The sequence below is a fragment of the Trichomycterus rosablanca genome, chromosome 26, assembly GCF_030014385.1.
Source record: "Trichomycterus rosablanca isolate fTriRos1 chromosome 26, fTriRos1.hap1, whole genome shotgun sequence".
NCBI classification, from domain to species: domain Eukaryota; kingdom Metazoa; phylum Chordata; class Actinopteri; order Siluriformes; family Trichomycteridae; genus Trichomycterus; species Trichomycterus rosablanca.
The window spans coordinates 14,116,411-14,128,261 of NC_086013.1; the positions used below are offsets into that span (position 1 = coordinate 14,116,411).

At 40.1% G+C, this 11,851-nt stretch overlaps 2 protein-coding genes across 2 annotated transcripts; one reads left to right on the plus strand and one right to left on the minus strand.

The window, feature by feature from the left end:
- The first annotated feature begins 853 nt into the window (after positions 1-853).
- Positions 854-5,747, plus strand: ntmt1 (N-terminal Xaa-Pro-Lys N-methyltransferase 1). Its single transcript, XM_062988846.1, has 4 exons — positions 854-946; positions 4,041-4,213; positions 4,530-4,782; positions 4,929-5,747. The coding sequence occupies exons 2-4, from the start codon at positions 4,052-4,054 to the stop codon at positions 5,183-5,185; spliced, it is 672 nt and encodes a 223-aa protein (XP_062844916.1). The 5' UTR covers positions 854-946; positions 4,041-4,051; the 3' UTR covers positions 5,186-5,747.
- A 33-nt stretch (positions 5,748-5,780) lies between these two features.
- On the minus strand, positions 5,781-11,437 carry ndor1 (NADPH dependent diflavin oxidoreductase 1). The gene is made up of 15 exons (XM_062988845.1): positions 11,381-11,437; positions 10,378-10,529; positions 10,031-10,108; positions 9,776-9,873; positions 9,562-9,660; positions 9,190-9,291; positions 8,746-8,952; positions 8,172-8,299; positions 7,570-7,787; positions 7,215-7,322; positions 6,987-7,101; positions 6,611-6,757; positions 6,406-6,524; positions 6,204-6,298; positions 5,781-6,036 (listed from the first exon to the last, which is right to left on the minus strand). The coding sequence occupies exons 2-15, from the start codon at positions 10,510-10,512 to the stop codon at positions 5,892-5,894; spliced, it is 1,794 nt and encodes a 597-aa protein (XP_062844915.1). The 5' UTR covers positions 10,513-10,529; positions 11,381-11,437; the 3' UTR covers positions 5,781-5,891.
- Between the last annotated feature and the right edge of the window lie 414 nt (positions 11,438-11,851).

An 11,851-nucleotide genomic window follows, 5' to 3' on the forward strand; every position in this document is an offset into this window, starting at 1 on the left:
TAGGTCATACAGCAGGTTTTTAAGATAAGCAAGATTATGTAAGATTTGAATTAATATGACATGGCAGTATTAACAAAATATCTGGCAAAGTTTAAGTGCGAAAAGAGTCAGAAATGTAAATATATATATTTTTTGTTTTTTTTTGTTTGTTTGTTTGTTTGTTTGTTTGTTTGTTTGTTTCTTTGTTTGTTTTTTGTTTCCACTGTCTCCCTCTTGTGGTGACTCGCAGTCAAACACACACACAATATATACAGTATATTGTGTGTGTGTTTGACTGCGAGTCACCACAAGAGGGAGACAGTGGAAACAAAAGCATACCAGAAATGTGTAGCGGTGCAAGTGGAAGTGTGTGTTTTCTACCCGTTTTGATGCACATTCCACTAACTGCATTAGTACAGTTGGGTTTAACACACTGATCTCCTCTAGGCCACTACATTAGGCTTGGATTATAAGCTAGGTAAAGCGTGGAGACGTTAAACACTGGCCAGTGATAATTCAGAACTTTTATTTTGCAGAACACAAACTCCACTCTACAGTGTATGTAGTAGCACTGGCTGTTTAATTCCAAAGATTTCGGAGTCGACTCTCATTCTGATTCCTGAAATGTTGCAAATTGATTCACAGAGTTGATTACTCAAAGTAGATAACTCAATACAAAACTCAATGCAGGCAAGGCTTCACCAGAGTTCATTAACAAGAATTGAAGATTGCTTTTTAAAATATCTAAGATAAATTGTAACTGTGTTTTGCGTTTACTTAGCAAAGATGTTCCACAGCCTCCGAGTCTACTATCGATTCATAATGCATAGATTTGTAGTATCGACTCTTCGGAGTCGACTCCCAGCTAAAGTACCAGTAGGTTGTGGTGGTCAAGAGCCAGATGAGTTGGGTAATGTCCTAAATTTAGGAGTGGACAGTTTACGCGGACGCAAGGCCACGACAAGAGGTAAGTGTGTGTGACTATGGGGGCTGTGTTTTTGGAAAATAAAACTATAAAATCAAGCTACGACTCGGTAGAAGTTGTTAGCTGGCACTAGCTAAATGTAGCCGCTGTTGCAGCACATGGCAGTACGGTGTTATCAGTGTATATATGTATTTTATATATATTTATTTTATGTGACTTACTGCATCCAATAAATCTGTAGAAATTTGAGTGTTAAATACAAACTAAAATACTAAACTTATGAGCTGTTTTATTTTTGTTAAATTTTAAATCATCCAAAGTGATTCGCTACTGATTCAGTTATTAATGATTCTACATCTTGACTCATTACAGGACTACCAACATTTACATTCGTGTCACTTAGCAGCTGCTTTTATCCTAAGTGACTTACAATTGTGACCGATGCAGTGTTTGCGAATGAAGGGCCTTGCTCAGGGGTCCTACAGCAGCATCTGTAGACCTTTTGATTGCTAATTCAGTACCTTAACCCCCACTGAGCTACCACTGCCTGGTAGGATCTTCATTTTCCAGTCATTAAAATGTAATTCATGTAATTTAGATAAGTTTTACATGGGGCAGTTGTAGTGTAGTGGTTAAGGTACTGGATCGAAAGGATGCTGGTTCAAGCCCCACCACAGCCAGGTTGCCACTGTTGGGCCCTTAAGCAAGGCCCCTAACCCTCAATTGCCTAGACAGTATGTTGTCAGAGTATTGTAAGTCACTTTGGATGAAAGCGTTTGCTAAATGCTGAAAATGTAAATGTACACGAGATGCCAGGGTTATTAATGACTGTTAATTTTATTTACATTTTTTGTTATCGGCTCATGGACCTTGCATGCTGTGTGTTTGGAAGCATTACAGCTGTAGAGTCTTTTGCCGGTTCCACATGTTATTATGCTGCCACTTTGCATTTCAGGTCTTTTTAGTTTTGTCATCTTTGGTAATAATCAAGTGCAAAGAATCATTTGGTCAGAGAATTTCAGTTTACTGTCACGTCGTGTCTCTTTGCCCCCTGATCATGAGAGGGGTGATGACAGCTGGTGCCTGGTCGACCGAGGCCAAATTTGGAGTTGCGTGTGTTAGTTGGTGTTAAGCTGTCTACTGGTGACAAGCGCTTTCCTGACCAGCTGAAACACGGTGTGAACTTATATTGGAGTTTTTGGTGATTTGTTTCACTTTTTATCCTAAAACCTTTATAATCCATTCATTTTAAGACTAGAACCTGGAAAACTTCACATACACTTGAGGACAAAATTATTAGCCCCCCTATGAAAAATTCATTGTTTTAAATGTATTTCCCAAGTACTGTTAAATAGAGCAAATAACTTTTAACACAGCCTTTTCAAACATCCCAGTTTTATTTTGAATGATTAAATCATTTTACTTTGCCCACAGAAATTAAATTATTTCACAAAATCAAAAACTACCACGGCCAAAATTATTAGCCTCCCTGATGCTAATAGTCAGTTGTGTATCCTTTTTGCTGGATAACAGCCTGCAGTCGTTTACTGTAGTTTTCAACAAGTCTCTGACACATCTCCTGAGGAATCCCAGCCCATTCTTCTTTGGCAAATCTCCCTAGCTCCTCCAGATTTGATGGCCTTCTGGCATGAATCTTCTTCTTCAGTTCACCCCACAGATTTTCAATGGGATTCAAGTCAGGGCTTTGTGCAGGCCAGTCAATAACGTTCACTTTGGTCTTCTGGAGGTAGTTCTTCACCAGGAGCGATGTATGTTTTGGGTCGTTGTCATGTTGGAAGAGAAAGCGACGACCCAGACCAAGTTTTGCTGCTGACTGCTTAAGGTTTTCTTTCAAAATATTCACATATCCTTCTTTCCTCATGATTCCTTCCACCTTGACAAGATTCCCAGGTCCAGATGCACTGAAACATCCCCACAGCATAATACTCCCACCACCGTGTTTCACTGTGGGGACGGTGTTCTTTGGGTGATAAGCCTCCCCCTTTTTCCTCCAAACATAAGCAATGTCTCTATGGCCAAAGAGCTCTACTTTTGTCTCATCTGACCAAAGGACATGCTTCCAGTATGCATAATCTTTCTCCAGGTTGTCCTTAGCATACTTCAGTCTGGCTTGAAGGTGTCTTTTCTGCAGGAGTGGAGTTTTTCTTGGTCTGCAACCTCGCAATTCATTCCTGTGCAGGGCTCTAGTGATTGTCTTTTTTGAGACAATTATTCCTGACCTGGCTAAGTCGTTCACTAGTGTCTTGGCAGTTGTTCTGGGGTCTTTAGACACATCTCTCACTAGTTTTCTTTCCAGGGTCTTTGATATCTTGCGCTTCCTACCTCTGCCAGGCTTGTTCTGAATTGTGTGGCTCTCTTTGAATTTTTTAATAATACTTCTCACTCCAGTTCTTGACACTTGGAAACGCTGTGATAACTTTGTATATCCTTCTCCTGCTTTGTAAGCATCGATGATTCTTTTTCTCAAGTCTAAACTGATTTCTTTTGTTTTTGGCATGATGCTTTCTCAAGTGACAGCTCAAATGCTTACTGAAGCTTTTATACTGTGTGTAAATTGGGAGATAACCCTCAGCTGTGACTTGATTTAACGAGCTTTTATCATTACAAAGTTAAAGCACACCATTGCACAGCAGTGGTTTGTGCTATGGCTCAATAAAAAAAGTCAGTTCTTAAGGGGGCTAATAATATTGACCCCGGTGATTTTTGTTTCTTTTGAAATAGTTCTGTTATAGTAAGCAAATAAAAATAATTTATGTTTTCTAAAGAAAACTAGTATGTTTAGAAATGCTATATTAAAAAATCCCTGCTCTGTTATATAATGACTGGGAAATTTGTAAATAACTTTAAATTTCATAGGGGGGCTAATAATTTTGTCCTCAAGTGTATGTAAATCTAGATCAGGACTAATTTTTAAAACTGTGATTTAATATTCAAATCGTCCTTCTTGTTATATGTGTCGTTTTTTATTTTATACTTAATTATATAATACTCTTCAATTTAAACTGGTCTGAATTGGTCTTTTCTAAGAGAAATGTTGTTTAATCTTTTACATGTTAGTCAGAAAGTGATTCTCAGACCAGCATCAGCGGCAAGCTTACTGTCCATCTTCTCACAGGTTCAGGCAGAATGGAGGACCAGTTAATTGAGGACAAATCCTCATTTTATGTGAAGGCTGAGGAATATTGGAAAGAAATCCCACCCACGGTGGACGGCATGCTGGGAGGTTACGGCAGCATTTCCAGCATCGACATCAGCGGTTCCAAAAAGTTCCTGCAGAAATTCCTCGGGGTGAGAGATCATTGCAATTGTCTTATGCAGCAGATTACTGATATATGTAAGTTCTTGTGACATAGTCTTGGACAAAGGCATTGCCTATAGGTATTGTCTTTTGATTAAATTAGTACTAGCCAACCTTTGTAAGCTTCTGTAAGCTTACAAAACAGACCCTAAAGCATGTGTTAGCCCTACAGGTTGGTAGCTGTTGTGTAATATGGAGCTGGTAAAAAATAGGTTATATGGCACAACCAGCAAGAAAAATAGAAATCTAATTTATCTGCTGCTCTCTTCCTTCCTCTCACATCATGTTCTTTTCTTCTATTTCCAGGAGGGTAACGGTAAGACCAGACCCGGCTGTGCACTGGATTGCGGGGCAGGAATAGGCCGCATCACCAAGCGTCTGCTGCTGCCGCTCTTTCGCACCGTGGACTTGGTGGATGTGACTCAGAGCTTTTTGGACCAAGCACGAACGTATCTGGGTGAAGACGGGAAAAAAGTCGAGAACTACTTCTGCTCCGGCCTGCAGGACTTTCAGCCCCAGCCTAACCGCTACGACATCATCTGGATCCAGTGGGTCATCGGTACTACAAATCTCAAAATTTATAATTTGACTTCATAATTGTCAAATGGTTCCGATGGAAACATGTTTCACCATAATTCACCAAAACTAGATGAGATGCTGATTAGAACCAAGCACTTCTAATTCAGACTCCACTTTTTTCTCCAGGTCACCTGACTGACGATCACCTGGTGGACTTCCTGAGGCGCTGCCGTGGTGCCCTGCGCCCCGACGGCCTGGTCGTAATAAAGGATAACGTAGCCTACGAGGGCGTCGTCCCCGATGAGGTGGACAGCAGCGTGTGCAGAGATCTGTCCTGTCTGCGCAGCATAGTGGCCAGAGCTGGACTCTCAGTCATCCATGATGAACAGCAGCAGAACTTTCCAGAGGAGATCTACCAGGTTCACACACTCGCTCTTAGATAGGAATTACACGTGCAGATAAAGGAGGTGGTGTTTTAATAATGAGATACTGTACAGTTTGTACATTGCAACATGTGCATGTGTGAGTTTTAGGTCTGATATTCAGGCAGCGTGCTGGACAACTGCAATCAGGGATCAAACATTAGAGGTTATAACAGTTGGTCATGGTTCCCTATAGAGATTTATAACAATTATGGCTTGTAGGTTTATGTTAATGAAAACAGGTGTTTGAACCACCATGGGAAGAAAGTTGATCCAACCTGAATTTCAACTCTTCATGATTTTTGTGGGACTGATGTGTCTGGTTTGTGTATAAATTAAGAATTATTAATGTATGCATGGATTATGTTTTATGAATGGGTGTGCGTTTATGAAATAAATAGCTTTATATAAATACATCATGTGGTGTTGAGCTTTGAAATGCTTGTTTACAGCATATAATACAATATATTTTAGTAAAAATTTAAATTTTTGCATGTTCTTCTCACCCCAAATATAGTTTATCCAAGAACGTTTGGTGTCTTAATTTAGATCGTAATAGTACCAAGGTTGTGCCATATGCAGAAATGCCCCCAAAATAAATAAATAAACTAACCAATTGTGCATGTCCTAGTCAGGGATTTATTAAATGTTGGGCTGATGGTAAGTTCTCGTACTTTGATATTACACATGCAGACGTTTTATAATAGAAACGTTTGTATGTGTATGATCAGGCCCAGGTTTCACTCTGGAAGCGATTGGTTCTCTCCATGATATCCAGCATTTCCTGAGCCTGGCTCTCTGTAACACCTCCTTCCTGCTGGAAAATCTCCTTCACTGCATCACACACTGCACTGGGCATCTGCTTGGCATTCCTGGACCAAACAAATGGGAGCAAGACAGAATCAGTAAATTATAAAAGCAAAATTGGTTCATTTTGTTATTAAAACTAATCATTTATTTACTGATTAAATTATCACTGTAATAATCCCTAAATCGGGGGATACACCATTCATATGTAAGTCAGGCTTGTCCTACTTACCCTGCTATGTAGAAGGCTGCATTCTTGTTTGCTATCAGGTCCCATAGTAGTTTGGTCTTATCTTTTACTCTGTGCTGAACGTAGATCTTATGTTCCTGCAAAAATGTCCAAAAACAAAACCATACATTTCAGTTGCCACAAGCTACTAACATCTCCAACATTTTGCATACTCGATCGCCTGCTTCGTATTGGCTGGACTGACCTGATCCCTGGAGAAAGCCGTGAACAAGTTCATGTGACCCTCCTGTACTTTCTGCTCCCACTCAGAATGAAAGTAGAAATCTTGGGTCTCAGATCGGCAACCGAAAAACAAAACGTTACCTAAAATAAACAAGGAAAAATACAGACCGTTACAGTGGAGTAAGTACAGCTAAATAACGGTGCCCAATCAGACGAGAAAATCGTACCTGTTTTGCCCTGGGTGATTCTCTCCTGTATGGCAGCTCTGAATGGAGCGACACCTGTCCCAGGCCCTACCATTATCACAGGTGTGTGGGGGTCCTGAGGGAACTTTAGACCACCTTTCTTCACCCATAAGGGCACAGAGACATCACCTAAAAATGACACATGGCTTAATTCTTAAGAACGAATTTAGAACTGGCTTTAAGTTTTAAACTACATGAAAGACCCGTCAGAGACCGTGACCGGAGACGAGAATCAAACACAGGACCCATGTTGCAGTACGGCACCAATTCTTCCATCGGCAATACACGCCCAGCCTGGCAGTGAACGAAGCTTAAAATGCTTATCATGCAAAAGCAGCCTAAGAACCTAAATTCCTACCATGAGAAGGGTCTAGAGATGCCAGCCAGGAGGAGCAAAGGCCTTTACGTGGCTTGTGAAGTTTGGTTTTATATTTGACCACAGCCACCAAGATCTGGATGCGATTAGGATGAGCCTAAAGAACAAAATCATCCTTATCAGACTCATTACAGATTATCAAGACTAAAAACAAACAATATAAGATGATACATGTGAATTTGATTAAATATCACTGAAACAAGGCCTTACCAGGAGGGAAGATGCTATGGAGAAGGAGCGTGGCTGAATTTCAGGGAACAAATCGAGCAGATAATTCACATTTAGCTCAGCTGTCGTATGAGGGAAGTCAGTCAGGACCTAATGAAACACAATTAGTAAAAAAAAAAAAAGTTTGTTTTCCATGTTCCTCTAACATTAAGGTATGGGCAGCTTACAACATGCTGAATTTAACAAGTGAACAACTCATTTTTCCCTTTTCAATCACATGATAGTCATATCCAATTCCCAGTATTAACCCTTTCCAGGGAGACCTATCACGCAAAATTGCGACAGCTTCTTTTTACCTGCCAGAACAATACTGCATAACACAAAGTGAGGATTTTACCTCCAGAGCTGTACGCCGTGGTCTGCTGCAGTAGCTGTGCAGTTCATCCTGACCCTTCGCTGAGCTGAATTCCATTAGTTTCTCGAGCTCTAGCTCATTACTGGCGAACGTGGCGAGCATCTCAAAGAAAGAGCGGCGTGGCACAGCAGCAATGTCCAAGAACTCCTGCACCAGGAATAGAACTGTACAGGGCTGGGGTAGACGTGCAGGAACAGGCGCTGATTCAGATGAGATGAAGACAATGAGTTACATACAGGACCTCTGGACTAAAACAGTTCCAATATTTTTAAGACTGCTCTACGTCTCTACAGCATTAGTCATAACTGGATGCATGAAGTGATGCTCATACAGAATATAAAGCCTGCAAAATGTTGTTAGTACGTGAGTATACCACTCACCACTGTGTTACTTTATTTTTCTTTAACAAACTTAGCAAAAGTTTGGGGACTAAAAGTTGTTTAACTTTTGAAAGTGCCATTATTCTGCCCTTTTGCAAGTTATAGATGCCCTGACAAGTTCATTAAAAGACAGATTTTACACCTCATGGTTTAGAAACATGTTGAATAAGCCACTATTGAACAGAAATACACACAAACACACACCTGTGTTCACATCTGTAGGTTTTAGTGTGAAGTAGCGGTCAGGGTCGAGTCGCAGCAGCTGGCAAAACAGCTCCACGTCTTCTGTAGTGTTACATGGCCTCATCATCACCACATCACCTGCACTGAACCTGTCAAAACACAAGTCCAGTTTATTACATGCTTTTCAGTATGGGTTTATGTAAAAATGAATTATCAGATCTTCCTCACACACAAACACACTTATTTTTAGGGTGTTTAAGGGTGAAGTGCTTGAGTATTAGCAGTTACTGGAAGGGAAGGCTGAACGAGCGTGTATCTACTGTTCTACAGTTTGAGGCTGACAGTTCAAAATTCAACTGGGGGGTTGGGGTGTGAATAAATATACAATAAAAATAAATTCATGACACTCAGGTCCATTACTCTGGTCCACCACCGCTGACATTCACACCGGACTGTAATCAGCCGACGGGGCATCTACAGAGCCATGATAAGCTACGTCTGAGGGTGGCTGTCCATAGAATTCTTGCCTCGTGCCTGATAGAAACAAAAAAAAAAACTCTGATTTCAAATGAAATTCATTATTTCAGCTACTCACTGGATGTTAGATCCTGTGATATCAAACTCAATATGCCTCACATCCTGGAAATGACCCGGATCTGTTACTCTGTGATTGAACACTACTCGTGCTGGGAAGGGATGAGCAGAGGAGGGTGAGGCCTGGTTATCTGGTGCTTCTCTGCTTTTCTCAGTCAGCTGGTCAGTGACCTTATCCAGAAAATGGAAAACATAGCGAGGAGGAAGTCTACAGAAAACACAAAATAAATGATCAAATATTTACTGATCATACATAATCAAATCAAAGTTTATTTGTCACATACAGGTCATACATGGTATAACTGCAGTGAAATGTGTTTTTATAACTGCCCGGTCACATTAGTACTAAATAACAACATAAAAAAAACATAATGTACATCAGTAAATGAATTGAGGAGATTGATCACTAGATACAGACTTGCATTGAAAGATAAAGTGGACTCACGAATCTTCATCACGGAGTGGACTTAAGTCAGCAGGTGGAGGATACAGGGACAAAGCCTTCTGCCAAAACGAAATCAACCAGGGGTCGACCACTCCATCAGGTCTGCAGGAGATGAAACACCCCATAAACACCAAAGAGCAACAAAGAGCATCTTACTAACATGACTGAGACTACAGCTGAGGATAAAAGGTAAACAGCCTTAATACTACTACTACTACTACTAATAATAATAATAATAATAATAATAATAATAATACTGCTAGATTCTTCTAGCTTCTTCAAATCAGCATGGAGATGCAGCACCATGTGGGGGCAGAAAGCTTCATGTGCCTGATTTAAACACAATTTTTTTTATCCAACATAAATTCTCACCCCAGATCATGTTGATCATCAGCCAGACCAACAGGGAGCAGCGCATTAGCACCAAGCTGCAGCAACCGCTTATGAAGCTTCTTAGCCACAAAGTTAAACCTGGAATGTAACAGAAATCAGAACATTTTAGGCTTAAGGATGCAGTAACCCATAACATACACTTTATGGCTAAAAGTGTGGAGACAACTCTGGTTCATTTTATGCCATGTCTCACTTTGGATATGAGGAATCTCCCAGGCCGAGCACGGCGTAGTCCAGGCGGCACAGAGAGCCAGCGGGCAAAGACTTTCTGAACAGAAACTTCCAGAAGTTCTACAGGACAAAGATAAATTTAACATGTGAGCTCAATATTAATATAATACAGTTATTCAGAATTCCTTCCGTTTGCTGTATGAGAGCTGAGAAAGCGAGATAAGATTTAAAAACAGTATTGGAACACAGCCATTATTAATAATCTAATGTTTCTCACCTTCATATTGTCTGGTGGGTCACCCTGTCCTGTGGTGGAGCACACAAACACCACCAGAGACTCTGAGATCAGATTTGCCTGACAAACACACAAGGTCAGCATTCTTTTTAACTTTGGCAGAGACCACTGTTCCATGCCACCACGTGTAGTCAATCATAATTACTAATAAGGAGCTATGAGGCCATGTTCCAATCATGCAGTTACAGAAAAAGAACAACTGCTACATCTCTATGAGTGTATGTAACCATTTGAATTACCATTAGCATTATAGTTAACATTAACACAGCCTGAATTAATGATTTAACAGAATTCTTAGTTGAGAAAACCCTTAATGATTGTATACAGACCACATTGTAGGAGTCCAAAGCTTGCACTCGGACACTGATCCTCCTCCTTTGTGCCTGCCGACCGATTCTTTCAGCCGTGTCCTGGGCTGTGCCCGTCTGACTGCCATACAAAATCAGCAGAGTGTGGCCAGACATCCTGCCAGAACGTACAGCTTCGTAATAAAAGGGGAAAAAATTAAAAGTTAAAGTCAATACACAGTGAATGGATAAAATACCAAAATATGGGATGTTGTAGAATTCTTTAAAAACATTTCTCCAGTTCATTGCAAGCAAATTTCAAGACCTAATAATTTTCACCAGAATGGTTGGAGTCACCATATTAAGGGAGCTGAGGGGACGAAGACATCCTTTGGCCAGCTCAAACATAAATCCATTTTCAATTCTAAAAACAGCTGACTTGTTACACGATGCATTTTTCCACTGCTCGGGGGTCCAGATTGTGTGCTCCTTACACCATGGACACTGACACATGTGCTTTAGCAGATTTTTATATATGGTATTTTTTATTTTGATTCCTCATGCAATCATTTTTACTAAGCACATCATCCTGGATAGTTCTGGTCACCCAAAAACACAATGCACAAGGCAGAAATACATCTAGAACAGACAGAGCAAATCAGACTGCATCCAATCCACCTTCTGCGTGTTTGGAAGGTGGAGAAACCCGGGGAAACCAACCTTGACCCGGGACTTTTATTTTGTATATATTACTGTTTAAAATTAGGGCTTTAAAGTAGATGTGAGACGTTCGAGTGGTGATCGAGAACATTTTTCAAGCTCCTGCATCTTCACACTGATGTAGAATTAACCTCCATCAAACTGAATTAAATTCCACTTTATTCTTCCCTTATCACGTACAGACTCAATGACATTTATCTACAAGACCTTATGAGATTGTATGTAAAGACCTATAAAAAACAAACAAACAACCGCTAAAAACACTTTGTTAACAATGTTAACAGGTACTGTCATAAAAGTTTAAAAGTGATTAAAGCAGACTTACCGCACTGCTAAACACACAGCGGCTGGTAGCAGTTATTTCTTTTCCTACTCGTATTCCGACAAAGTCCGCTTCCTGCATTCTGATTGGCTAGTGTTTCCTTCACAACGTCCAATCAGAACATTCGATGGTGATGAATTCGAAAACTCAAAAACAATCATGTGTAAAAGCTGCGTTTGACTACGACTCTCAAAATACATCATATTTACTAACTTACAGTTCACAACACATTTAAACATTACATTGGTGGATATACATATTGGATAGACAAAATACCAAAATATGGGATGTTGTAGGATTCTTTAAAAACACATTTCTAATGTAAATGCTGTGTTTTACTAGGAAAAGGTAAAGAAAACCCATCAACTGGGAATTCCTATTAGAAAACTTAAAATGGTTTTATCCACATCTTCAACAACGTTAAAGTAGTATTATTATACGTTTTAAGTGTTTTCTCTTTTCCTCCATCTGATG

Excerpts from the sequence above, each read along its gene's own strand:
- ntmt1 (XM_062988846.1), top strand. The coding sequence starts at position 4,052 with ATGGAGGACCAGTTAATTGAGGACAAATCCTCATTTTATGTGAAGGCT. Across the intron at positions 4,214-4,529 it reads TCCTGCAGAAATTCCTCGGG|GAGGGTAACGGTAAGACCAG; the intron begins GTGAGAGATCAT and ends TTCTATTTCCAG. Across the intron at positions 4,783-4,928 it reads CTGGATCCAGTGGGTCATCG|GTCACCTGACTGACGATCAC; the intron begins GTACTACAAATC and ends TTTTTTCTCCAG.
- ndor1 (XM_062988845.1), bottom strand. The coding sequence starts at position 10,512 with ATGTCTGGCCACACTCTGCTGATTTTGTATGGCAGTCAGACGGGCACA. Across the intron at positions 9,661-9,775 it reads GGAGATTCCTCATATCCAAA|GTTTAACTTTGTGGCTAAGA; the intron begins GTGAGACATGGC and ends GTTACATTCCAG. Across the intron at positions 7,323-7,569 it reads CACGGCGTACAGCTCTGGAG|GTCCTGACTGACTTCCCTCA; the intron begins GTAAAATCCTCA and ends GTGTTTCATTAG.